This window comes from Peromyscus maniculatus, chromosome 4 (assembly GCF_049852395.1).
Source record: "Peromyscus maniculatus bairdii isolate BWxNUB_F1_BW_parent chromosome 4, HU_Pman_BW_mat_3.1, whole genome shotgun sequence".
In the NCBI taxonomy this organism is placed as follows: Eukaryota; Metazoa; Chordata; class Mammalia; order Rodentia; family Cricetidae; genus Peromyscus; species Peromyscus maniculatus.
In genome coordinates, this window is record NC_134855.1 from 142,504,986 (window position 1) to 142,532,438 (window position 27,453).

Genomic DNA, 27,453 nt, shown 5'->3' on the forward strand with positions numbered 1-27,453 from the left:
AGGGGTCAGCCTCGGTTGTGTGTAACCTGCCTTCACAGAGGCTCTCTGACCCATCTCTGAGTCCGTCAACTCAGTCCCTGCTCAGGTGCCAATGGTCTTATGTGACTTTCCGGGAAAATATGAACCAACTCTACTCACCCCAGATGGGTTAGCAACATTAAGCCAAAGGGACAATTCTACCCCACCTAGCTTGGTGGAGCAGCAACCATGGGGACTCAAAGGCAGCCACATCACCAAAGAGCCCACCCCAACACCGATGACAACTCAGGAAAGCCACACCCTCAAGTTTCCTGCCTAACCAGCTGGCAGCTCCACCAAGCCTTGTAATCTTTTAGGCTCCTGCTAACCCTTGTCAATATCAGTAGCTCCTCAGCCGTGAGTCTCCTTCTTTCCTCTCCTCAGCCGTGAGTCTCCCTCCTTCCTCCGTGAGTCTCCCTCCTTCCTCGTTAAGGACTATTTCAATCGATTCTCTTGTAAATCTGGAGCACTCCACGTGGGACCATAGGCTACTGGGTAAATTAGGACCTCTTTGAGTACTTAGTCTCATTAGTAAAAGAATTTAAGCCAGGCGGTGGTGTCGCATGCCTTTAACTCAGGAGGCAGAGCCAGGCAGATCTCTGTGAGTTCGAGGCCAGCCTGGTCTACAGAGTGAGTTCTAGGATAGGCTCCAAAGCTACACAGGAAACCCTGTCTCAAACAACAACAATAATAATAACTAAATAAAAGAATTTAAGAATACATGGAGAAGGAAGCTCAAAGACAATTTTTTTAGAGATCAAAATAAATAAATAATAATAATAATAATAATAAAAGGAAAATCTCAGGGCAGGCAAGTTATAAATACTGGCAGCTTCCAGAGGATGAAGATGGAGAAGAGGGAGAGAAAGCCCTGTCTATAAGGGGCCACATCATGGAGAGGGGAGGGGATAGCATCAGAGAAAGGGAGAAAGTCCAGTAAGTCTGGGAAAGTACACCCAAGCTAGCCAATATCCAAAAGAAAAAGTCAAATGAAAAGCCATGCAGGCCGGGCGGTGGTGGCGTGCCTTTAATCCCAGCACTCGGGAGGCAGAGCCAGGCAGATCTCTGTGAGTTCGAGGCCAGCCTGGGCTACCAAGTGAGTTCCAGGAAAGGCGCAAAGCTACACAGAGAAACCCTGTCTCGAAAAAAACCAAAAAAAAAAAAAAAAAAAAAAAAAAAAAAAAAAAAAAAAAAAGAAAAAGAAAAAAAAAAGAAAAGCCATACAGTCCCAAGTGATTCGGAAAAGTGAATAAGCTTAGCCCACCTAGAGCAGTGAGCAGCAGAGGGTGGGGCTTCTGGAAGTACCTGAAAAGGGTCATTAGTCCTCCTACCTCTTTAGCATGACTTAAGGCAAGCCAGCTTTCCCGAGGCAGGTCTCTTGGCCGGGCTATTGACAGGCTGAGCTGGATAACTTTTTTTTTTTTTTTTTTTCTTTTTGGTTTTTCAAGTCAGGGTTTCTCTGTGTAGTTTTGGTGCCTGTCCTGGATCTCACTCTGTAGACAAGGCTGGCCTTGAACACTGAGAACTGCCTGGCTCTGCCTCCTGAGTGCTGGGATTAAAGGTGTGTGACACCACCACCCGGCTTGCTGGTTTATTTTTTTCAATAAGGACTGTCTTACTATGTAGCCCTGGCTGGCCTTGAACTCAGAGATTGGCAGTGTATTTAACAACACTTTTAAAGGCAGCTAAATTCCACGTGGCTCTGGAATCAAGATTTACTTGGCTCCTGTCTTAGTCACGTGCTGTGAAGAGACACCATGATCAAGGTAATCATTGTAAGAGAAAGCATTTCATTGGGGGCTTGCTTATAGCTTCAAAGATTTAGTCTATTATCAATGTGGTGGAGAGCATGGCCTGGAACAATAGCTGAGAGCTACATCCTTATCCACAAGCAGTGAGACAGAGAGGCAGAGGGAGACTCAAAGCCCACCCCACTGACACACTTCCTCTAACAAGGCTACACCTCCTAATCCCTCTGATCCTCAAATAGTTCTGCTCCCTGGTAACTAAGCACCAAATATACGAGGTTATAGGAACCATTTTCATTCCACCCACCACAGCTCCCCATCCTACCTCTATTCTGTGACCTTGAAGAAGTCTCTTTTTAGCCTCAGGTTTCTTCTCTCTACATGGAAGATAATAACCTTTTGCTATAAAATGGACAAGAAGGCCGGGGCGGTGGTGGCACACGCCTTTAATCCCAGCACACGGGAGGCAGAGCCAAGTGGGTCCCTGTGAGTTCGAGACCAGCCTGGTCTACAGAGCGAGATCCAGGACAGGCACCAAAACTACAGGGAGAAACCCTGTCTCGAAAAACCAAAAAAAAAAAAAAAGGGGGGGGGGGGCGAGAAGTGTCTTCCCAAATGGTTTGTATTGAAGGCTTGGTCCCCAGCTTGTGGTACAACTGAGAAGTGATTGGATTATGAGGTGCTAAATTCATCAATGGAATAATAGCTGAGTGGCTACTAGATGGTACCTTCTTTTTTTTTTTTTTTTTTTTTTTTTTTTTTTTTTTTTTTTTTTTTTTGGTTTTTCGAGACAGGGTTTCTCTGTGTAGCTTTGCGCCTTTCCTGGAGCTCACTTGGTAGCCCAGGCTGGCCTCGAACTCACAGAGATCCGCCTGGCTCTGCCTCCCGAGTGCTGGGATTAAAGGCGTGCGCCACCACCGCCCGGCTAGATGGTACCTTCTTAAAAGGCCACTAGAGGCCTTTGAAGGTACTGTCTTCTCCCTGACCACCATGATGTGATTGGTCCTTTATGTTTAGGATTTATGGCCCCAGAGCAGAGGCAGCAGCCTGTGGACTGAAGCCTCTGACACAATGATCCAAAGGCACTCATCCTCCCCTTTAGCTGTTACTGAAAGGTTTCACATTTGGGGTGTGTGCTGCCTAGTTTAATGTCTACTTGATAACAACTATAATTAGAGAGGAGGAGCCCTCAATTGAGAAAATGCCTCCATATGATTGGGCAGTAGGTAGCCTGGAGAGCAATTTCTTAGTGATTAATGGAGGAGGGCCAAGCCCATTGTGGATGGTGCCATCCCTGGGCTGGTGGTCCTGGGTTCTATAGGAAAGCAGGGTGAGCAAGCCATGAGGAGCAAGCCAGTAAGCAGCACTCCTCCATGGTCTCAGCATCAGCTCCTGCCTCCAGGTTCCTGCCCTGTTTGAGTTCCTATACTGAATCCCTTTGAGGATAAACATGATATGGAAGTGTAACAAAATAAACCCTCTCCTTCGTGAGTTGCCTTTTGTCTTAGCTAGGGTTTTTATTGCTGTGAAGAGACACCATGACACGGCAATTCTTATAAAGAAAACATTTAATTGGGGTGGCTGGCTTACAGGTTCAGAGGTTCAGTCCATTATCATCATGATGGGGAACATGGCAGCATGCAGGCAGACATGGTTCTGGAGTAGCTGAGAGTCCTACATCTTGTAAGCAACAGGAAGTCGACTGAGACACTGGACAGTATCCTGAGCATAGAAAACCTTAAAAGTCTGCCCCCACAGTGACACACTTTCTCCAACAAGGCCATACCTGTTCCAACAAGGCCACATCTTCTAATAGTGCCACTGAGGGGCCAATTACATTCAAAATAACACATTTTGGGTCATGATGGTTTTTGTTTTTTCAAGACAGGGTTTCTCTGTGTAGCTTTGGTGCCTGTCCTGGAACTCACTCTGTAGCCCAGGCTGGCCTCGAACTCACAGAGATCCACCTGGCTCTGCCTCCCAAGTGCTGGGATTAAAGGCGTGCACCACGCTGCCTCATGATGTTTTATCACAGCAAAAAGACACCCTAAAATAGAGTTCAAAGGCTATACTAAGATTGATCATTCTTTGTAAAGAAATTTATTAGAAGAGATATCAATGAACAGACAGACAGCAACATTGCAGGGGCACTGGGGGAATGGCAATCCCAAACTTTCTGGTTACTTCAGATATTTTGCCAGTGACAAAAAGAAAAAGAAAAAAGGCATACTATCTTAGTTACTTTTCTATTGCTGTGAAGAGACGCCTTGACCAAGGCAACTTATAAAAGAAAACATTTATTCCAGCTCATGGTGTCAGAGGGCTAAGAGCCCATGATCATCATGACTGGGAGGCACATGGCATCAGGTGGGCAGGCATGAAGCTGGAGCAGCAGCTAAGCAGCTGGAGCAGCAGTTAAGACCTTACATCTTGATCCACAAGTTGAAGGCAGAGAGAGCTAACTGGAAATGGGGTGGGCTTTTGAAACTTCAGAGCCCACCCCCAGTGACACATCTCTTCCAACAAGGCCACACCTCCTAATCCTTCCCAAACAGTTCTACCAACTGGGAACCAAACATTCAAATACATGAGCCTATGGGGGCCATTCTCATTTAACCGTCACAGCGCCCCCATTCTTTAAGATACTATGATGTGCTGGGCACAGTAAGATATACCTGTAATTCTAGTGCTCAGAAGGCAGAAACAAGGATGATAACCCAGGAGTTCCAGGCCAAATTGGGGTACATAGTGAGACTCTTTAAAATGACGCATCAAAGCACCATACAGTACCTAGTGAAGTTCCTCTTCTTCCCTCTTGGCTTGTTTTTTCTCAACTGTCCACTTTAACAGCCTTTAGATGAGAGCACCTGTCCTCACTGCTTCCATTCTTTCCAACAACATGCTCTAGTGGGAGAACCCTGGACTGGTAGTCAGGAAATCAGGACTTGAACTGTGATTAGTGGCTCATGCCTATGCTCCAGGCCCTTGGGAGGGAGGGGCAGGAGCATTAGGACTTCAAAGTCAGCCTTGGCTACACACACAGCAAGTTCAAGGCAAACCTAGGTCTCATAAGACCCAGTGTGTGTGTGTGTGTGTGTGTGTGTGTGTGTGTGTGTGTGTGTGTGTGTGTGTGTGTGTTTTAATTTACTTAATCTTCATTCCTTTTTGTTTTGTTTTGTGTTTTTGTTTTTTTGAGAAAGGGTTTCTCTGTGTGTAGCCCCTGGCAATCCTGGAACTCTGTAGCCCAGGCTGGCCTGGAACTCATAGAGACCCGCCTGCTTCTGCCTTGGAAGTGCTGGGATTAAAGGCATGTGCCTTTAATCTTCATTCTTTAAATTTTTGTTTTGTTTTTTTTTTTTTCAAGACAGGATTTCTCTGTGTAACAGCCTTGACTGTTCTGGAACTCACTTTGTAGACCAGGCTGGCCTTGAACTCACAGAGACCCACCTGTCTCTGCCTCCTCAGTGCTGAATTAAAGGCAAGTGCCACCATGCCAAGCTTATTTTTAAATTATGTATACGCATGTATGTCTGTATGAAGGTATGTACAAGTGAGTGCAATTGCCCAAGATGGCCAGAAGATGGTGCCCCTGGAGCTGTTGTTATTAGCAGCTGTGAGCCACCAGAAGTGGCTGCTGGAAACTAAACTCATTCCCTCTCCAAGAACAGTATGCATTCTTAATAGCTGAGCCACCTCTCCCCAGTCACAGAAACCCAAAACAACAGAGGAAAGAAGTCTGCTTCCTTGGGTAAACAAACACTGGCCATGAGCCCTATTCTTTTCTCCTCCTGCAGTTCTGTCATCTGGTTAGGGCTGGAGTGTAGCTGGGCTGGCAATGGTTATGAGCTTTGTGGGGCTACCTCTGGGTACACTGACCTAGGCATGGGTGACGTGGTCAGAGGCAGAAGGCATCCAACAGACTACGGAAGGGTATAGGGAAGTGTTAAAACCAACCTGCCACGAAGCCAGTCTCAAGGATTGCTCTAGAGGCCTGGTAACGCTGGGTGGGAAGGAGGGGGAGCAGGATGGAATCTCTCCACAGACCTCCTGCTCTATTTCCTCTACCAAGGAGGGAAAACTAGGAATGGGGGACTTTCTATGGAAAGAATTTAAGAGCCCTAATGAATGAACTCAAAGCAACTTTGTCCTTTTCACTACATGTCTTTTGTTCTTGGGTGGTGGTGGGGTTAGAGACAGGGTTTCTTTGTGTAACCTTGGCTGTCCTGGAAGTAGCTCTGGAGACCAGGCTGGCCTCAAACTCAAGAGTCCTCTGCCTTCCAAGTGCTGGGATTGAAGGTGTCACCAGTTGCAACTGAGATTTTCTTCCATTTTTTATTTTTTTATGTGCATTGGTGTTTTGCCTGCATGTATGTCTGTGTGAGGGTGTCAGATCTTGGAGTTACAGACAGTTGTGAGCTGCCATGTGGGTGCTGGGAACTGAACCCAGGTCCTCTGGAAGAGCAGTCAGTGCTCTTAACTGCTGAAGCATCTCTCCAGCTCCTAGATTTTCTTTCTTCTAAGCATTTACTTGTGCATGTCTGTGAGTTCATGCACACATGCCAGACCTAGCGTGTGGAGGTCAGAGGACAGCGTAGGAGAGTTGGTTCTCTCCTTCCACCGTGTGGATTCTGGAAATAACTATTTACCCTGGCTAGTCTGTGTGAACTCAGATTCACCAGCCTCTCTACTGAGTGCTGGATTAAAAGCTTGGGCCACCACACTGAGCCGAAAGGACTGCAGATTTCTAAAAATACCTAACACTGCTTGCGATTGTGTGCTGGGGATCGAACCCGAGGCCTTGTGTTTGCCACTGAGCTAATTCCCCAACCTCTAAACACACCTACACTACTTACAACGACCAAAGGGCAGCTGGGGTGTCTGGATCTCCAGTCCTAATGTTAAGAAATACACACTCACGTATAATTAAGAACAAAGTTGAGAGCTGCCATGGGTGCACGGACCTTTAACCCCAACACCCTGCCTTAAATCTCAGCACTCAGGAGGCAGAGGCAGGCGGACCTCTGTGAGTTCTAGGCCTGCCTCGCCTACATATTAGGACCTTGTCTGAAAAAAAAAAAAAGAGGAGGAGGAGGAGGAAAGAGTCAGGCGGCGGTGACGCAGGTCTTTAATCCTAGCACTCAGGAGGGAGAGGCTGGCGATGTTCTGTGAGTTCGAGGCCAGTCTGGTCTACAGAGAGAGTTCCAGGACAGCCAGGGCTACACAGAGAAACCCTGTCTCGAACACCCGCAAAAAGGAGAGGGAGAGAGGAAATACAGTTGAGAAGCGCACTATGGGCCAAACATTAACTCTTCTCTAAAATTCCTGACCTCCGCCATCACCCTATCCCGAAGCCCGAAGCCCCCTAAGTGGTTCCGGACCAGCCTTTTCTGTCCTCAAACCTCGGTTCCCCCGTCTGTGTATGCTCCCATCCCCACGGCACAGCAATCCTAACCCGGGAGGACGCGATCGGGCTCCACAGGAGCTTTAAGCCATGGGCGAAAAGCTAGGGAAATGGCAGACGTTTCCTCCCCTCCGGACACCGCTAAGTCGTCCTGGGCTGCGACGTTTCCCCAAGCGACCCCAGGAGGTGTGGCCAGGCGCTGGGAGCCACGCCCACGAGCGCCAGGCGCCACGCCCACGAGCGCCAGGCGCCTCCGCCGCGCTTCCTCCTGCCAGGCTTGGAGGGACCTGCGTGACGTCACTGCACTTCCTATGTAGCCCTCCGCCACGAGGAGAAGTAGTCCCCCTCCCCGGCTGGCCTCGCCGCCCGCGGGCTAGGCAGCCTGCGAACCCCGAGGGTCTGTCTGGACCGGTCCACGGTCCTGAGCCCTCTGCGAGGCCTTCGAACACCCCGCAAACCCGTCTTCCCCCGGGGGCGGCGGCGCAAGTAGTTCCGGCTCGAGGGAGGCTGATGGGTTCCTCCGCGGCGGGGGCGAGAGGATGGCGACCTCGTCGATGCCGGAGTCGGAGAGCGACGCAGCAGCCAGAGGCTCAGGTTAGCGGCAGCGGGAGGCGGGCCGCCCCACTGCACACTGCCGTGCACTAGCGCCCTACCGCGGGGCCGCCGGGTGGCGAGCTCCCGGGCCGGCGGGGCTGTCCGAACAGGGCCCCGGGGTCCCAGGCCCTTTAGCCGCTCTCGCATTTGCCTGAGCGGAAACCCGGCGCCGCCACAAGATGGCGTCGGGCCTGGAGCTCAGGCAGCGCCGGGGACAGCCCCGAGTCCCCAAGCCCCGAGACCGTCGCTGTCAGCCCCCTCCGCAGGGCAGCCCGGGGAGGGGGAGCGAACCACTGACCCCGGGGGCCCGCGGGCTGTACCACTGGCTCCTCACCCGAGGGGACGCGGGGTCCGGAGGGCTGGGTCGCTGGGCCCGCCCTGGGTCGGAGGGCGATCCACGCCTCTGGGAGGAGCAAAGGGCGGCGATCACCCCCCCACCCCCCCACCCGCGACCACCTTTCCCAGAGGGGGCCCTAGCTTGAGAGGCGAGGCGTCCCCGTCCTCTTCTGGAAGCTTCCCTGCCCAGGACTCGAGGCAACCCCGCCTGGTCTGGTCGGATGCTCAGTCTTTGCATCTGCGGAATGGGCACACCGATGCATCTGGGTGGGCGCAGCCTGGCCGGACCCGAGAGGCGGACCACCTGTTGCAGCCATGGCTGTATCGTTTGGCAGAGTGAAAGCCTCATCCCCCGCGCGTCGCTGTCTGGCGGTGCCCCGAACCCATGGAGGAGAACGAGGTGGAGAGCAGTAGCGACGCGGGCCCTCGGCCCGGCCAGCCGGAGGAGCCCTCCGAGAGCGGCCTGGGTGTGGGCACTTCGGAAGCCGTGTCCGCGGACAGCAGCGACGCGGCGACCGCCCCAGGACTGACGGAGGCCGACGACTCTGGCGTGGGGCAGAGCTCCGACGGGGGCAGCCGCTCTGTGGTATGGCCCAGGCCGGACGGTGTGGGCAAGGGGACCGTCCAGCAAAGCTCACTTTTGTAGAAAATGTTGTTGTTGCTGAGGCAGCCGCCATGCCGTGCCAAACTGCTGCGGTAGTTTGTGGGGGTTTTGTGTGTGTGTGTGTTTTGACAGACCCCGTAGTTAAGGGGTATACCTAAACCACTTGTTCCAGGTCCTGCAGAAAGGGAAACTGAGGCAGAGCATGCTGACAGAGTTAGGATTAATTATCCACTTCTATCCAGAGCCCTCATGCTCTGTTAGCCTTTCCTGGTTCAAATGTTGATCCATCTCACAGTATCCTTAGCCTTCCGATCTGTCAAATGGAATGGAAATGCCTGATTCTATGGGTGCTAGGCTGTAAGGGAAAGAAACTGTGAGCTGTCTCTTCCTGACCCAGTACTTTGGGATCTTGAGTGAGCGACCCAGCTTCTAGCCCTCACCTCACTCCTCTGTCAAGTGAGAAGTAGAAGTACGTTGATCCCTTGGTACTTTTTCAAGGCAGTGGTTGTGTCCAGACACCACTTGATGGAGAACACGAAGCAGTGGCCCTTGGGGTGCAGTCTAGGGTTTCAGAAACTCAGCAGAAATGGGCCTACTCTAGCATAGGCTCAATTATGGGGTGACAGCGAGGGACAGGACAGGTGTGGTCCGGGTCCTTGCAGAGAGCACAGCCTGGTGTGGAAAGCAACCAGGTGCAGCAGCGTGATAGGTTTGGGCTGGGGAACTGGGTCCACACTGGACAGCTTCCCTGGGAGTGCACACCCAACCCGCCACACCAGTGTGATAGAGGTGACAAAGTCACCGCAGGGTACTGGAGAAAGGTCCCAAGTAGGTCCCGCTTGGCTTCCGAGAGGAATGGTTATGCGAAGGCTGGGTGGAAACTAGCCATGGGATGATGATGGAGGAGTTTGAGGCAGAGGGAGTAATTTATGCAAAAAAAAAAAAAAAAAAAAAAGCCCGTTGAAAATTGTCCCTCCTGGCTGTGGTGTGTGGTCTAGAGAGGTCCTTCTTCTAACCCCAGGGTAACGCCTGACAGCCTCCATGGGCTTTTGGACCCTCGGTGCCTGGAGAGCTCTCCTGGTCCTCTGTGGGGTGGAAGTGTGGGTGGCTTTATTTGCTTTGTTCATAGGGATCTGCAGGCTGCTCCATCCTGCTCCTAAACTGCCCTCTGCTTCCTGTTCCTAGGAGGAGGTATCTGAGAGCATTTCAACAGACCCCTTGCCTCATGGCTACCTCCCTGATTCATCTTCTGTGTCCCGGGGAGCAGTGGCAGAGGTGCCAGGCGGCCCCCCAGCCCTGGTGCATTCCAGTGTTCTCCCAGACCCCAGCATGCTGGTGTCGGACTGTGCAGCCTCCTCTTCAGACCTAGGTGCTGCCATTGACAAGATCATTGAGTCTACCATTGGCCCGGACCTCATCCAGAGTGAGTAGGGAGAGGGTGTGCCCCTCCAGAATCCCACAGCCAGCTCTAGGAATGAAGGTTAATTACCTTCCCGTGGAAGGTGTAAGGGGAACTGATAGCTGTGCCACGGTGAGTTCTTCCTATGATGCCTGGATGTCAGCGCTCAGGTGACCACTCCTGAACCTATGGAACAGTGGAAGGAAAGAACCACGTCCTGAAAGTTATATCTGGCTTTGTGCTGGGGGCAGTTATAAACACTTGATACACAAGAGTCACAGATCTTCCAGTGACCCCCAGAGGAGATGACTGTGTTAACCTGGCCCACATGAGAATTAAAAGGCACAGAGGACACAAAAATGGCTTGCCAATGGCACTGATGAGTGGAGAGTGGTCCTGGGCAGTAGGCACAGATAGGTGACCTCTGAGTTCAAGCTACGTCAGTTAGTGACATGCACAGATGCCCCAGCACCTCACAAAGCTCTGGCATAGTCTTTGAGAAGCACTCCGAAAGAGATAGTGCAGGATATGTATCCTGAGGAAGTGTGGAGAGGGCAGAGGAAGACATTCTAGGCCCATTTGTCAAAGACTAGGCAGCTAGGGTAGCTCCGGCATCCTGGTGCCTGGGGTAGCACATCACCCCACCAGACCTCCCACCAACCCGCAGTGTAAGTACCCATAGTTCAAGGGGGTGATGCAACTGGTCCAGTTGCCACGTAGATAGAGCTCAAGGGGGTGGGCCTACAGCTCGGGTCCCTCTGAGGACCGTTGCCCTCTGCCTTTTCTGCCAGGCTGCATCACTGTGACCAGTGCTGAGGAAGGAGGAGCTGAAACCACCCAGTACCTGATCCTGCCAGGCCCGGATGATGGTAGGAACCCTGTGCGAGTACCAGGGATCCCTGTAATAGATGAGAGTAGAAGGAGACAGGTCTCTGTAACCCCAGAGGCTTAGCCATTGCTGGGGGGTGGGGGTTGGCCTGCCTGGGGAGAGCAGCTGAAGCTCATAGGCAGTCTGCCTTCTGTTTCCTGTCCTCAGGTGCTCCCATGACATCACCAATGTCTACTTCCACCCTGGCCAATAGTCTGGCAGCCATTGAAACCCTGGCCGATGGCCCCACATCCACATCTACATGCCTTGAGCCTCCTGAGGAGCCCCAGGGAGAGCCCCACTCTCTAGCACAGCCCCCCCCAGCCTCTGGCACCGACGAGCTGGACCTGCAGAGCCTGGAGGCCATGATGGAGGTGGTGGTTGTGCAGCAGTTCAAGTGCAAGATGTGCCAGTACCGGAGCAGCGCCAAGGCCACACTGCTCCGCCACATGCGCGAGCGGCACTTCCGGCCAGGTGCGGCTCCGGCAGCCAGTAGGTCTGATGGGGGAGGGTGCACAGCCAGACGTAGCAGCTTGTTCTGCTCTTGCAGCGGTGGCGGCGGCAGCAGTGGCAGCTGGTAAAAGGGGCCGTCTCCGGAAGTGGGGCCCGTCTACCAGGACCACAGAGGAGGAAGGGCCGGAGGAGGAGGAGGAGGATGACATTGTGGATGCTGGGGCCATTGATGATCTAGAGGGTAAGCCACTCTCCAGGGTAACCCCTTTGTGCCCACACTCACCTTCAGATACTGAGATCCCAGCTGCCTACCTGGATGGAGACCCCCAGTGCCCTCTAGTACAGGAGAACGTTAGGCTGTGGAATATGCTGCATACTAAAATACAGGACGACAGAAGAAATAGAATGCAAGCAAATACACACACACACACACACACACACACACGTATATATGTATATATATATATATATATATATATATATATATGTGTGTGTGTGTGTATATATGTGCACTCTTCATAGCTTTATTAGTCACAGTTTATTTACTCATGTAAATAAAGTAATAAATAAATAAAGTAATAAATAAATAAAGTAATTCAGTATATAGTCATAAAAACTATTCGTAAAACAAGGCACAGTGGTACATGAAGTAGAGGCAGGAATATCAGGAGTTCATGGTCACTCTCATTATATAGTTTGAGGCCAGCCTAGGCTGCATGAGACCCAATTCAAACCAGTGCAATGTTATATGCGTGTACACACACACACACACACACACACACACACACACACACACATTTGTGAGGATGCTTGTGCAGGTCAGAGGTTAATGTCAGGTGACTTCTTCAACGGCTCTCTGCCTTGCTTTTCGAGGCAGGGTCTCTCACTGAACCTAGAACTTGCTGCTTCTGCTATACTGGCTAGCCAGGATGTCCTGGGGACCCTCCTGTCTGTCTCTGGTGTTGAGACCATTGGCATCCACTGCCATGCACAGCTTTCTGACATGGGTTCTGGGACGTTGAACTCAGATCTTCATGCTTGGCAGCAAGTGTGTCATTGATACAGCCACTTCCCTAGCCCATTGTTTCTCCAGGGTTGGTGGTGGTGGTTTTAATTGTGTGTATGTCTGAGTGTGGGTATGTGCATATTGAGTGCAATAGCTCTGGCTGCCAGAAGGGGGTGCTGCATGCCCTGGATCTGGAGTTAGAGGCAGTTGTGAGCTCTTCCATATGGGTGCTAGGAACTGGACTTGAGTCCTCCGCAAAGGCAGCAAACGAGCCACACCTCCAGTCCCTTTTCCCCCCATTTTTTTAGATGGATTTGTTTTTCTGTGTAGCCCTTGGTGGCCTCACTCTTGTTCCTCCTCATGGTGAAATTTTAGGTGTGTGCCACTGTAACTGGCTCACGTCTTTCTCCTTTGTTTGTGTTCGGAGATCTTGTGTGCGTTTTACAACCCAGTGTTTCTGAGTGGACCATGCTCAGTTTACAGTTCTGTGGCCATGTGTGGCTATTGTCCGTCAGGTGGGACAGTTCAGTTGATAGACTCAGTGCTCACTGCCTGTTTTCTACACGTGGCTTAAGTGTCTTGAACCAGGCACCTCTTTGTGCTTACAATTAATGTGAGCTGTTGGCAGGTGCCCGGAGAGCTGCTGGGAAAGGAAGGATAGTCCTCTGGGGAAGGTGCAGAGGGCTTCTTGGAGGAGACCTCACTGGTGGAGAGAAGTCATGGGGCAGTGGGATTTGTCAGAAGTGTGGGTCTAGACACTGTCCTTCACTGTCTCCACAGAGGACAGTGACTATAATCCAGCTGAGGATGAGCCCCGGGGCCGGCAGCTACGGCTCCAGCGCCCCACCCCCAGTACCCCAAGACCTCGAAGGAGGCCTGGCCGACCCCGAAAGCTGCCTCGCCTAGAGACTTCGGACCTCCATGATGGTAAGACTTGGTCATGGGAAGGCTGCTGTGTGGGGGTCACACATGGCTCTGCTGCTTGATGCTTCTGGGATGCCTCAGAGACCAAGAGCACGCAAAGCTGAAGTCTCAAACACTAGCTGCGGGCCTCCGGGAAAGGAGCCCTCCTGCCCTCTGCTCCAGAAACCCAACCTTGGTGATTGTTTAGGCTTTAGGCAGATGCCTTCCAGTGACAAATTGTCACAGCAAGAGAAGGGGCTGAGCCTTCATTAGTGAGTCAATGAAAGCTTTAAATGGTACTGAAATGAGAAGAGAGAATAAGCCCTGGAGGCTGCTGTGTTCTGAGGGGATGATTTGTCACCGTATGAGTCCAAGCTCTCTCACCTAGAGTCCATGCTCTGACCTAGAGCATGTCACTGGGCCCCTTGGATCTCTTGTTGATGAGTAGAGGGTGACAGCATCTGCCTGTGTGGTGACCCCTGTGTTTGTACAGCTTGGAGGTAGATTTCTGGAGTCTGTCCTGCAGAAAAGTAAATATAACCCACACAGGCCGTGGCTCACAGAGAGATGAATGGTTCTGGGGCCAGGGCCAGGGAAATGGCTCGGTGGGAGAGAACTGGCTGTGAAGACCTGAGGAGAGTTGAAGCCCCCGAGCCCACAGAAGGAAAGCTTGAAGTGGCTGTGTGTGCCAGTGTTCCCAGTGTGGGGGTGCAAAAACAGGTTGATCCTGGGAGTTCATCGGCCATGCAGCCTAGCCAAAATGTGGAGCTTCCAGATCACTGGGAGACCCTGTGTCAAGTGAATAAGGCAAAGAATAAAGAGCAGAAGGACTGATAACCTCCTGTCTCTGCTGGTACCGGAACAGGTACATGTACCGTTCCACAGACATCACACTTGTACAGCACACACAAAGGAGACACGGTTTCCAGTCTGTCATTCTTAATTAAAAAACAAAAGTAAGGACTGGAGAGATGACTCAGTGGTTAAGAGCACTGGCTGATCTTTCAGAGGTCATGAGTTCAATTCCAGCACCCACTTGGTGGCTCCCAGCCATCAATAACAGGATCTGATGTCCTCTTCAGCATGCAGGTGTACATTCAGAGCACTCATACATAAAATATTTTCAAAGAAAAAAAAATTAATACATATTTTTTTGTTTTGTTATGTTTTATTTTGTTTTTCTTTTTCTTTTTTCTTTCTTTTTTTCTTTTTTCTTTTCTTTTTTTTTTTTTTTTTTTGGAGACAGATTTTCTCTGTGTAATAGTCCTGATTGACCTGGATCTCACTTTGTAGACCAGGTTGGTCTTGAACTCACTGAGATCCACCTGCCTCTACCTCCCAAGTGCTGGGATTAAAGGTATGTGCCACCACTGCCTGGCTTAGTACATATTTGTGTGTGTGTGCAGGTCAGAAGACAGCTTATGTGAGTTCTCTTTCACCCTGTGGGCTCTGGTGATTGAACTCAGGTGTCAGGCTTAGGTGCAAAGGCCTTTGTTTATTCACTAGACCTTCATATCCATTCTTTCTCTTTATTTTGTTGTGGTGTTTTGTTTGTTTGTTTTGAGACAAGGTCTTACTATGTAGCTCCAACAAGCCTGGAACTCATTATGTAGCCCAGACTGGCCTCAAACTCAAAGATCCACACCTGCCTGCCTTCTGAGGTTAATGTGGCCCCCGTTTTTAATATTTAAGGTAGTAAAATTTGTTGATAATGCCAGGGATGTGACCCATGGCCTTGTGCATGCCAGCAGGCAAGTGCTCTACCAGAGTCACACACACCTCCAGCCTTGAAGTAGTTTTTGTTTGTTTGTATTTTCTTATTTTTAAATGCTTGGGTGTTTTGCCTCTATATATGTCTATGTACCATGTGCCTGCAGTGTCTGGAGGCATCAGATCCCCTGGGACTGGAGTTAGACAGTTGTGAGCTGCCATGTGAGTGCAGGGAATTGAACCCGGGTCCTCTGGAAGAGCAGCCAACACTCTTAACCAAGTCTCTCCAGCCTTGGAATAGTATTTTCAATATTGTTTGGAAAGGTTTCACGTTCGGATTAGACTTCAGAGTTTGTAAGCTGTCCATGGACGTCTTCTTGCTGAGGAACCTCCCTTGGGTCACCAGCCTCACAAAGGGTATTCCAGCGTCAAGGCCACTGTTGTTGTCTCCCAAATCCACAGTGTTCCTGTGGGTCACCAGATGGGAGATGGGACAGATGAGACCCAGGGGTGGGAGGGCCTTTGTGGACACACAGCCAGCCAGTGAAGGTGCCGAGTCTAGAACCTGGCTGTCTGGGCTGTTGCTGAGATACTGTCCCATTTCTGTCCTGCTGTGCTGAGTAAGGTGACATCTTCTCTGTCCTCTGACCATGGGCTGCCTCTGTCCAGTCTGACCGGATGTGCCCACCAGTGGTCAGCTTTGGGAGTCGAGTGGCCTCTGGTCCTAGAGTGTGTGACTGTGGCCTTTGTGTCCTGACAGGTGTAGGAGAGCCTCTGGTGAGTTCCCAGAGCACACAGAGCCCTCCAGAACTGCTGGATCTTGAGGCTCCCAGCTCCTCGGGCCCAGGAGGCCTAGGGGTCCTGGGCAAGGTGAGGAGGGGCCCAGTGGAATCCAGTGTGAGTCAGTCAGATGCTGAGAACACAGCCCACTCTTGCAAGGACGAATCTGATGCTCCACCCCGCCGCCGAGGGCGACCCTCCAGGAGGTTCCTAGGGAAAAAATACCGAAAGTAGGTAGAATGTTGCAGAGGGGAGCTTGACAGCTTGGCGGGAGTTTCCTGGGCCTATAGCCCAGCCAGTGGCTTCTCCATCCCTTCCTGGCAGGTACTACTACAAGTCACCCAAGCCACTGCTCAGGCCTTACCTGTGCCGCATATGTGGCTCACGCTTCCTGTCCCATGAGGACCTGCGCTTCCATGTCAATTCCCATGAAGCTGGTGACCCACAGCTCTTCAAGTGCCTGCAATGTAGCTACCGCTCCCGCCGCTGGTCCTCACTCAAGGTGTGTTGTCTAGGAGGTCACAGGGCAGGAAGATCACAGTAGGGTGTGGAGTTGCCAATGCACTCTGGCCATCCAGCCTGTGAAGGATGCTGGGGCGTGGGGGGCCTGTGGAGGGCTGCCACAGGCAGTTGACAGTGTCCAGTGAGTGACACCTCACTTTTGAGGGGTGCAGTTCACATTAGAGATAGTGTGCACACGTTAGTCTCGCTGCTGACTGGCCCTGTGGGTACTTCCTTCACAGTACCTGAGTCCTTCCAGCAGGTGGCAGTGGTATGCCTCAGGGAAGCGCTCCTTTGCTCCTTTCCTCTCGCCCCAGGTCTCGTTGACCAAAGCAGCCCACACTGTGCCCCATTGAGGTTCCGGGTGTTTACCAATTTACTGCAGAATTGCAACTTGGCTGCACCCATGCTGTGCAAGGTGGAGCGTAGGCTCGTCCTTCAGGCCTGGTGGACAGTCCTGTGCTTTTCTCCATGTGCTGCTGCTTCCTCCCACACAGAACACACAGGCCCGGAGTTGTTTTCTAGGCCCCTCAGGACTGTCCCATAGTGCACTTGGAAAGGCGTGGGCTATGGGGCCACACTGCCCAGCTCCAAGCCCTGCTGTCACAAGGTCCCTTCACTCTGAGTATTGGTTTCCTTTTGGTCGGATGGTAAGCCAGTACAAGGACTGGCAAGCAAGTGTCTCTAGGAAGAGTCCCAGCCAGGCAGCAGGCTCTGCTGTCCACACTCACCCCAAGGCAGGGAGTGCGGGTCGTGGTGAGGAAGAGGGAGGAGAAGCTGAGACTCCAGCCCTGTCTGTCTGTCCCAGGAGCACATGTTCAACCATGTGGGCAGCAAGCCCTACAAGTGTGACGAATGCAGCTACACCAGCGTCTACCGGAAGGATGTCATCCGACACGCAGCCGTGCACAGCCGGGACCGGTCAGTGAGTTAACGTGCAGGGCAGTGGAGTCTAGGCAGGGAGAATGCGGCCAGAGACACCGTAGGTCCTCTGAGCACACCCGCTCTGGGCCTGCCCCGTTCACACGGTGTTAGAAACATGCTGGAAGGCAAGATGAACCCTCCCTGATCATTGGTACCCAGTTCAGGCTCTTCTTCAATGGGAGCTTCCGTTTCTCGTCTGGAAAGGGGAGACAGTTGTAGAGGGGCCTGAAGGAAGTTGCTTGACAACAGGGGTTCCTGTGTGATGAGAAAGTCTTGTGCTGGTCAGGTGCAGGCCCTCCCTCAGTGCCGAGAGCAGATTAGGACTGGGCAAAGCCCATGTTTCCAGGCCTGCTGGCTGCTCAGTGAGTTATGGCAAAGATCTTTGGCAGATAACCTATGAGCGGAGAGTGGGTAGAGAGACCTTGGGGTTCTGGAGCCAGGGTGTGTGACAGTTTTCCAAGATGCTTGCAAGTTTCTTGAAAGAAGGGATTGTGTAGCCTGCTAGGATTCCGGTCACCAAGTTGAAGCCTGTTCTCTCGGGCTTTTTCCTGTGAGGCTTCTTGGAGCCTGGAGTGCAAAAATGTGTTCTGTAAATGGAGGGGGGAAGACCGTGAGCCCACTTAGCCAGCACAGAGTGTGTCGCCTGTGGGAACTTAGCATTCTCCCAGTGGACACCCGCTGTTTCTCCACGGGTTCAGAAGAGGCCGTGGGTGACGGGCGGTGGTCAGGGCTGAGACTGGGGGCTGTGGGGAAGCTGTGCTGTGACACTGGCCTTCTCCTTTCCCAGAAAGAAGAGGCCGGATCCGGTGAGTGTGGGGCCTCGGCCTGGGGCCTGGACTGCTGATAGGGGTGGTGGCTCCAGAGGTGACAGCCCCTGCCCTCTCCCCTTCTCTCCCTCTGACCTCTCATTATGCCTTCCCAGACCCCAAAGCTGAGCTCTTTCCCTTGCCCAGTGTGTGGCCGTGTATACCCCATGCAAAAGAGACTAACGCAACATATGAAGACTCACAGCACTGAGAAGCCACACATGTGTGATAAGGTGGGTGGGTCGGGGCAGAGCCGTGGCTGGAGGCAGGGCCTTCTCTGGGCCGCCATCAGCCATCTAATTCTGCCTTCCCCACTGTCAGTGTGGAAAGTCCTTCAAAAAGCGCTACACCTTCAAAATGCACCTGCTCACACACATCCAGGCTGTAGCCAACCGCAGGTATGTTCCCCCGAGGACCCTGGGTTGGGAAGGAGCCTGGGTTCCCCGTCCTGTTTCTGAGCTCCTTGTAAACTGCCTCCAGGTTCAAATGTGAGTTCTGCGAGTTTGTCTGTGACGACAAGAAGGCACTGTTGAACCATCAGTTGTCCCACGTCAGCGACAAGCCCTTCAAGTGCAGCTTTTGTCCCTACCGAACCTTCCGTGAGGATTTCCTGCTGTCCCATGTGGCTGTCAAGCACACAGGTCAGGCCAGCCCTCCAGTCCCAGCACCCCAATCAGAGCTCGGCTCTCTGTCCTCTCAGCAGCCCAAGCCACAGATAGATTTACCCTTAGACTGTAAAGGGACCCTGTGGCATTTCCTCCCTCCTAAGCCCATGCCAGCAGCTTACTTTCTCTGCCCCAGTTACGGAAGAGTGAAATGGGAGGTATCGACTGTGTCGTGGTTAGGAAGGTGACCTTGGGAATGGCCCCTAGCAGGAAGGCTAGCTGTGGAGGTGTCCCTGGTCCTTTCGGTTTAGTCCACCAGAGTGGACAGCAGTGTCTGTCCAAGCGTGGTAGTGACTTGCTAGAATGAGTTCAGGGTCCCCGGGCCCCCAGACGGCCTCTGGAGGGCTGCGTGGGTGCAAGTCTTCCCTGTGCCCACAGGGGCCAAGCCCTTTGCCTGTGAGTACTGCCACTTCAGCACTCGGCACAAGAAGAACCTGCGCCTTCACGTCCGATGCCGACATGCCAGCAGCTTTGAGGAGTGGGGGCGGCGCCACCCTGAGGAGCCCCCCTCCCGCCGCCGCCCCTTCTTCTCTCTGCAGCAGATAGAGGAGCTAAAGCAGCAGCACACTGGGGCCCCTGGCCTGCCCGCCAGCTCCCCGGGGCCCGAGGTAGGTCCTGCTGGGAGGCACACACACCGTGGGACAGGCAGTGTCCTCTGCAGAGTGCCATCAACGGGGTGATCCCTGTCAGTCGCTGTGGTAGACACCAGCCAAGTTACGGGTACAGGTCTAAGCTTAGAGGAGGGTAGCCTTCCAGCCCTGGTCTGGATGGCAGATGTTCCATTGGCTTAATTACAGTAGCAGCTTAGTTTTCTTAGATGTGAAATCATTGCAAAGCTCAGCAGTCCTGAGCTGCTGTGGCTCCAGCCCTGGTGGTCAGGGTCCAAGCTGTGAATATTTTCAAACAACATCCTAGGATGTGTCTTTGGTCTTTCCAGTTGCCCTCATGATCCAGCCTAGCTTCAGGATCACCCTCCCAGCCACATTCCAGGCCAGAAATGGACTTCCCAGAGTGGTCCTCTGATAGCCATATGTGCCCTGTGGCACTCATGCCTGTACGCATACACACAAAATAAATGTAATTTTATTAAGAGGAGGATGGACTGGATTTTGGGTAAGCAGCTAGTATTCTGTCATGGAGCTCCCATTGGCTCTAGAAGGATGACCTCACTGATAGTACATGGGCTCTGGAGTTGGCAGTCATGGGTTCAAGTCCCAGCCTTGAGGCTCACCCTCCACTGAGCACTGAGCTGGTAAATACCTTTGAAATAGTAGGTGAGATGAACCAGGAACTGGTGGGAAATGCGCTTGGATCTGGCCACCCCTCTCATGCTTGACCCATTCCCCTCCCCAGGCCCCCCAAGAGCCAGCACCTTTCCAGTCACCTGAGACTCCCCCACTACTCTGTCCTGATGCCCTAGGTGGTGCCACAATCATCTACCAGCAAGGTGAGCCTTGAAGAAGGTGGGAGTCGGGTAGAACGATGACAAGGGTGGCATGGGGGACAGGTGTCCAGCCTGTTCTCAAGCCCAGGTCCCACCTCACCAGGAGCTGAGGAGTCCACTGCGATGGCCACCCAGACAGCCTTGGATCTGCTGTTGAACATGAGTGCCCAGCGGGAGCTGGGGGCCACAGCCCTGCAGGTAAGCATCCAGGACTCCTGCCCACAGCTGAACATGCCAGCCTGGCTGACGGTGATGTAGAGGAGAGCAGTGACTCCAGCCTACCCCTTGGGGACAGAGCCACCTAACGCTGATGGGCACACTTGAAGGAACACGAGGAGGAGGGCAGTCTTTCCCAGTGCACTGTCTGGTTAGTTACCAGTGACCGTTTGTCTCAATCACTATTCTCTTGCTGTGAAGAGACACCATGACCAAGGCAACTCTTAGAACATCAAGCATTTATTTTTTTTTTTTTTATTTTTTTTTTTTCATCAAGCATTTAATTGAGAGCTTGCTTACAATTCCATTGTCGTCATGGCAGGAGCATGGCACTGAGTGGTAGCTGAGAGCTACATATTGATAGACAGACTGAGAGAGAGGAGAGGAGAGACAGACAGACAGACAGACAGACAGACAGTGGGCCTGGCATGGGTTTTTGAAACCTTAAAGCCTACCCCCAGTGACACCCTTCCTTCAGTAAGGCCACACTTCTAATCTTTTCAGAGTTCCACTCCCCAGTGACTAAGCATTCAAATTATGAGCCTGTGGGGGCCATTTTTATTCAAAGCACCACACCATTTCCGTGCTGAGGGGTACGTGCTGCTGTATGTGGGTTCTCCTGTTCTTGTTTGGCTTCTCCTGTTCCTGTGAGGGCTCCTCTGGGGTGTAAACACCACTTTCAGCCAGAACACTTCCAAGGCTTTCTCTAGCTCGGAGCTCTCCCTTGTCTCTCAGTGGCCTTGACACCATCTCATACCCCACACCTCCCCCAGTTCATCATCTTCCCCCATCTCTAACGCACAGGGAAGCTCAGCAGCGCAGCACCTCAGTGCCCTGGCCTCTCGGGAAGGTGAAGCGTGAACCTGGTAGAGAGCATGCACCTATAATCCCAGCACTTAGGCAGAGGAGGCAGGAGCATAAGTCAGAGGCCAGTCTCAGCTGCATAATGAGATGAGGCCAGTCTGAGATACATGAGACCCTGTCTCAAAAGAACAACAGGGCTGGAGAGTTGGCTCAGTGGTGAAGAGCATTAGTTAGACCCAGGTTCAGTACACAGTATCCATACGGCAGCTCACAGTTGTCTACTCCAGCTACAGGGGACCTAGTTAGTGTTCTCTTCTGGCCTCCAAAGTCACTGGACATGTGTGGTGCACAGACACATACATATAGGCAAAACACCCATACACATAAACTTTTAAAGAGTTAAATTCAGAAGGTGAAAGTCTGGAGCATGCCTTCCCTGCCCTCAGCTAGCCAGGGAGTGGGCTGAGGAGAGTTCTCCAGATTTTATTTAGGTGTAAACCCCTAGATAGTCCCTTAGACCATGCTCATTGCTCTGCTACTCAGTGATGTGGTGTTCAGGCGTGATAAGCAGCTTGGCCGCTGTGTGCACATGCCATTCTTCATAATGTGTCTCTCAAGAAATATAGTCTGACCCATCACTGGGGAGGCAGAGGCAGGCAGATCTCTGAGTTCAAGGCCAGCCTGGTCTACAGAGTAAATTCCAGAACAGCCAGGACTACACAGAGAAACCCTGTCTTGAAAAACCAAGAAATAAAAAAAAAAATAAAGTATAATCTGATAGAGGTATAGTTTATGGTCCTATGTTATAATTATGTTAAATTACATAGAGGCTGGACTTCTGTCTGTAGGTTCAGTCTGAATTCCCTGTTTGTCGCCTGTCTCTTTTTTATCAAGTTGCTAGTCCTTTGTTATGGCTTGGCAAGAACTCATGGGATGTCTCTCTCTCTTTTTGTTTTTGGAGAAAAGGGTTTCTCAGTGTAACAGCCCTGGCTGTCCTGGATCTTGCTTTGTAGCCCAGGCTGGCCTCAAACTCGCAGAGATCCGCCTGCCTCTGCCTCCTGGGTGCTGGGATTAAAGGCGTGCGCCACATGCCCAGCTGAGTGTTTTAGGAAGCCCATGGGCCGTGTAAATGAGTGGTGACAGGCTCTGGTAGGGTGGTAGGGTGGTGAGCTCTAAGGCACCGAGGACCTGGGCCAGCAGCTCTGTTCCACTGCTGTCATTGTAGGTGGCTGTGGTGAAGTCCGAGGGCATGGAGGCAGAGTTGACATCTGCTGGCAGGCAGCCTTCCCCTGAAGACCCCACTCAGCAGGTGATGACACTTCATGTAGCAGAGCCAGGGAGCAGTGTGGCCGCTGAGAGCCAGCTCGGCCCCCCTGACCTACAGCAGATTGCCTTGCCACCTGGGCCATTTGGTGGGGCCAGCTACAGTGTCATCACAGCACCCCCTCTGGAGGAGAGGACATCAGCTCCTGACACACCGTACAGGTAACTTGGCTCCTTTCAGTCTTTCAGAGGGGCTCCCCACTCCAGCCTAGTTAGCAGGAGGCAGAGTCCTGGTTTGTGGTAGGAGATGGTGTCCTGGGCAGAGTGGGAGCGGTCATTCTTTGGTCGGTAGCTGTTCTGGGAACTTTGTGCTAATGGTCTTGCCTAGCTAGCTCCCACACGATCCAGGTTTCCCTGCTTTTATAGATGCGGAAAGAGGCTAGCGAGGTTAGGTCAGATGCTTAGGAGGTGAGGCTTGGAGCCTTGGTCCAATCCCATATACTTCCACCCCACCCCTGTGAATGTGCCTTTGTGAGTTTGGGGCTAGAAGGTATTGGATCCCCTGGGACTGGAGTTACATGTGGGTGCTGGGCATCAATCCTGGGTCCTCTGCAAGAGCAGCCAGTGTTCTTAGGTGCTGCACATCGTTCCAGCTCTCTGCCCCCATGAGTCCCTATGTCCTGAGTGCTTAAACAAGTGTGGGTTCCCTTGTTGACCTGCTGCCTGAAACTGCTTGGCTTCCCTCTGGTGCAAACTTGTGACAAGTGTTGCTCTGCTCCCTGAACTCTGGCCATCGAGGAGCTCTGAGCCAGCATCTGGGCAGGCTGCCTCAGCCTCTGCCCTCTTCTTGGGTAGCAGATCCGTTCTGTCCCCTCCTGTTGGCTGGCCTCTCCTCCTGTCCCTTTTGGCCAGACCTGAGCTAGACACCTGGAGTGCTGTCTTCTTCCTACCAAGGAAAATGGGGGTCGCCCCTTAAGTAGGGTGAAACAGAGTTCTTGGTAATCATTTATGGAAGAGACGGGAGGTGCCGGGGTAGAAATGGTTGAACAAGCCCAACATTCACTCAGGCTCCTTCAGCTTGACTGTTGCCTGGTGAAGGGATTCTTGTAGGCTTTCATCTTTTTCTGGAATCCCGCCTTATGCCTTCACTCTGTCCTTAGCGAAGAACCCCCTGGGGAGGCAGCCCAGACTGTGGTTGTGAGTGACACCCTCAAGGAGGCTGCCACCCACTACATCATGGCAGCTGATGGGACCCAATTGCACCACATCGAGGTGAGTCTTGGGAGTGGTCACCCCACCCAGTGTCCAGCCTTTGCCCCTCCTCAGCACCTCATGCTGTGGGTTTTTCTACAGTTGACGGCAGATGGCTCCATCTCCTTCCCAAGTTCAGATACTCTGGCCTCTGGAGCCAAGTGGCCCCTGCTACAGTGTGGAGGGCCACCCAGAGATGGTCCTGAGGTTCTGTCTCCAATGAAGACCCACCATGTGGGAGGCCCCCAGGGCTCCTCCACCCCACCCCCTGCAGCCAGCAATACCCTAGGCCTGGTAGTACCCACCTCACCACCATCTGCAGCAACTCTGTCGACCAAGAAGTTCTCCTGCAAGGTCTGCTCGGAGGCCTTCGCCGGCCGAGCAGAGATGGAGAGTCACAAGCGGGCCCATGCCGGGCCTGCTGCCTTCAAGTGCCCTGACTGCCCCTTCAGTGCTCGCCAATGGCCTGAGGTCCGGGTACGTGCTCCCCCACCACGCCTCTGCCTTCATTCCTGTGGCCACTCATTTGTATAAGAACTCTTTATTGAGCATCTCCTTAAGCCTAGGCCCCTGTTCCCCTCTAGGATCAGAGGTAACTCAGCAAAATCCCAGCTCTCTGGGATCTGCCTGGTCAGGAGACCAACCAGATAGAAAGTGACTAATGCCAGATTGTGTTCCCAGTATGAAGGACGGAGAGTGTAGAGCAGGGGCAGAGCAGGGGCAGCAAGGTATGGGGTAGGGGGCAAGGAAGACAGCAGAGGTGGCAGTGGAGCCAGGCTGTGGAGCAGACAACCGCGTGGTTGGGACTGAGATGCTGGAGATGGTGGGAGGCAGGCAGACCTTCAAAGCCAGCGTGGGATGTGTGGAAGCAGCAGGACTGCTCATCAATTGCTCGAGCTTCTTCCACGGGCCACCCAATGCTGCATCCTCTGAGCTCTGGAAGGGGCCGGGGCCTGGAGCCCCACCCTCCAATGGGAAAGCTATGGCCCAGTGAGGCAGGACTGAGCCCTAGCATGCAAGAGGTTCCTCTTCAGTAAGGGACACTACAGAGCCACGACTGACACAGGTGTAGTTATGGCAGAGCCTCTGGCTTCCTTGCTTCGGGTCTGGGGTAGGCCAGTCTCAGTCAGGTCCATGCTTTTGGTCCAGCTCCTCACCGACACGTGCATGTAGTTTTTGTGGAGACTTGTTGTCTTTCATCCTGACCCCCTGGTACCTGGTCTCTACCTTGTGTAGGCTCACATGGCACAGCACTCAAGCCTGAGGCCTCACCAGTGCAACCAGTGTAGCTTTGCCTCCAAGAACAAGAAAGACCTGAGGCGGCACATGCTGACGCACACCAATGAGAAGCCTTTCTCCTGCCACCTCTGTGGGCAGCGGTGAGGCTGGGGATGGCAAGCAGGGGGACTTGGCAGGCACACCTGGTGGAGCCACTTCACACCTACTCTGCCCTCTCCTCAGTTTTAACCGGAATGGGCACCTCAAATTCCACATCCAGCGGCTTCATAGCAGTGAAGGGAGAAAGACGGGGGCTTCTACAGCCCGAGCCCCTGCCCAGGCCGTCATCGTCAACAGTGAAGAGGAAACACTGGCCACACTGCACAGTGAGCTACCCCGGGCCACGGGGCGGGCCATTTGGGGCCAAAGGCTAGAACCACAGCCCCAGGGAAGCCCAGGGATGAGGCATTCAGGCTTTCCATGAGCCCTCTAATGAGCCGCCTCCTCTGTGCCCAGCTGCCCTCCAGTCCAGTCATGGAGTCCTGGGTCCAGAGCGGCTACAGCAGGCACTGAGCCAGGAACACATCTTTGTGGCCCAGGAACAGACAGTGACTAATCAGGTGAGAACAAGGTCTGGAGCCCCTGCAGAAAGGATGGGAAAGACAGCTGAGGCTGGGGGGACTGAGGTGGCTCAGGGTTGGAGGCCTTGCAGAGTTTGGATCCCACCACTCTACAAGGCAGGTGTCTGGCATCTCTTGCACTCCTAGAAGCCCAGCTCCAAGGAGGGTGGAGACAAGAGGATTGTTGGGGTTTGTGTGGCTTCCAACCAAGCCAGAACTCTAGGTTCATGGAGAGACCTTGCCTCAACAGACTAGGCAAAAAAAGTGAAGAACAATGCTTGACACCCTGTTCTGACCTGACGGCCTCCATACAGGGTGGGGCCGCACATACACACCAAAAAATACAACACAGAGCACACGTGTAAATAAAAGAACTGAGGCTAAGTTGGGCTTGGTCTTGACAGGAGGAAGCTACCTACATCCAAGAAATCACCACGGCAGATGGCCAGACAGTACAGCACCTGGTGACCTCTGACAACCAGGTAAACTGTCTCCTTACCCACCAAGGCCCACCTTACAAGTTCCCAGACTACCTGGGCCATCTTCTACTCTGTGTTGTGTCTTCTACTCTGCCCACTTACCTCAGCTCCCACTGAGTGGAGCCCTACCACCCGCTTTGGCCTTCCTCAGGTTCAGTACATCATCTCGCAGGATGGCGTCCAGCACCTACTGCCTCAGGAGTATGTTGTGGTCCCTGACGGCCATCATATCCAGGTAGGCCAGGCCTGGGGCAAGGTGAGGTTTGGAGGAAGGCTGCACAGCCTCTTTCTAGGATCACTGGCTAGCTTCCTATCTCCAGGTCCAGGAGGGCCAGATCACACACATCCAGTATGAGCAAGGGACCCCATTCCTGCAGGAGTCCCAGGTATGGTACCTGAAGGAACAGGTGGAGCTGGGGTAGTGAGGATCCTGTGGGACTATATCCTTTCTGGCTTCTTTCTCCAGATCCAGTATGTACCTGTGTCCCCAGGCCAGCAGCTTGTCACCCAGGCTCAGCTTGAGGCTGCAGCGCATTCTGCTGTTACAGGTATGGATAGGGCTGGACACTGACAGCCAGGACACTGAGGTCAGGCCTGGTTCCCGGAGCCTCAAGCTTACTGTGCTTTTCCCTCCCTGGCAGCGGTGGCTGATGCTGCCATGGCCCAAGCCCAGGGCCTGTTTGGCACTGAGGAGGCAGTGCCTGAGCACATCCGACAGCTGCAGCACCAGGGCATCGAGTACGACGTCATTACCATCACCGATGACTGAGCCTCAGAGGCCCAACGCTGATCTTGGAGATCGGGGCCAGCTCTCCTGGGGTCTAGGGACTCGCCTGTCCTACTTAGGGCCTCCAAATACTGGACAGTCAGTGTCCCTTGACTCCAAAGGAGCCAGACCTGTGCTTTTGGGGGGCAGCCATGGGCCCCAGCCAGGACATGCTGGGTGCTTTAGCCTGCTGGCAGGCTTTGGGAGAGAAATTTATTTTTGTTTGGATGGACCCACTGGTTCCTCAGTCTCAATAAAGGGACCAGAGTCCAGCTCTTGTAGCTCTCTTTGTACACGTGCTAATAACCTGAACCAGGTAAGGGCCAGGAACCAAGCAGAAGTCTCAAGGGGAGGCTCCCTGACTCTAGAGTCAGCTGGCCCACTTGTTACAGTGGTCCCAGTACAGGCCAAACCAGCCTGACTCAGGAGAGGACTGAACTAGAGAACCCTGCTTTCCCCATGGGCTCCCTGTCTCCAGGATCTCAAAGGGCAGGGGCTGTGCTCCGAGGCTCTACTTCCTCCTGAGTCTTGACTGGAAGACATTTAGCAGCCTGTAAGTCTGGTTTAGGCAGAACCCAGAGATACCCAGGCAGGCTCAGCTGCAGTGCTCTGGACTCCTCCAACCTGTTGAGCTCAGAAGCCGCTAGGGACTCAGAACTACAAAGACCCAAGGATG

The 27,453-nt window shown here is 52.9% G+C and overlaps 1 protein-coding gene across 1 annotated transcript; it reads left to right on the top strand.

The window, feature by feature from the left end:
- The first annotated feature begins 8,482 nt into the window (after positions 1–8,482).
- Positions 8,483–27,049, top strand: Znf335 (zinc finger protein 335). The gene is made up of 27 exons (XM_042276789.2): positions 8,483–8,683; positions 9,887–10,124; positions 10,892–10,969; positions 11,137–11,442; positions 11,519–11,662; positions 13,208–13,354; positions 15,801–16,050; positions 16,145–16,322; positions 17,130–17,242; positions 18,033–18,051; positions 18,168–18,284; positions 18,373–18,449; positions 18,532–18,692; positions 19,095–19,324; positions 20,070–20,163; positions 20,264–20,358; positions 22,406–22,665; positions 23,604–23,715; positions 23,797–24,171; positions 24,931–25,073; positions 25,156–25,298; positions 25,429–25,532; positions 25,937–26,014; positions 26,163–26,246; positions 26,332–26,397; positions 26,478–26,559; positions 26,653–27,049. The coding sequence occupies exons 1-27, from the start codon at positions 8,483–8,485 to the stop codon at positions 26,778–26,780; spliced, it is 4,023 nt and encodes a 1,340-aa protein (XP_042132723.1). The 3' UTR covers positions 26,781–27,049.
- The last annotated feature ends 404 nt before the right edge of the window (positions 27,050–27,453 follow it).

What these genes read in the sequence shown, in the direction of transcription:
- Znf335 (XM_042276789.2), top strand. Translation starts at nt 8,483, where the DNA reads ATGGAGGAGAACGAGGTGGAGAGCAGTAGCGACGCGGGCCCTCGGCCC. An exon ending in CGAGCGGCACTTCCGGCCAG is followed by an intron (nt 11,443 to 11,518) that starts GTGCGGCTCCGG and finishes CTGCTCTTGCAG; the next exon opens with CGGTGGCGGCGGCAGCAGTG. An exon ending in AACACTGGCCACACTGCACA is followed by an intron (nt 25,299 to 25,428) that starts GTGAGCTACCCC and finishes CTCTGTGCCCAG; the next exon opens with CTGCCCTCCAGTCCAGTCAT.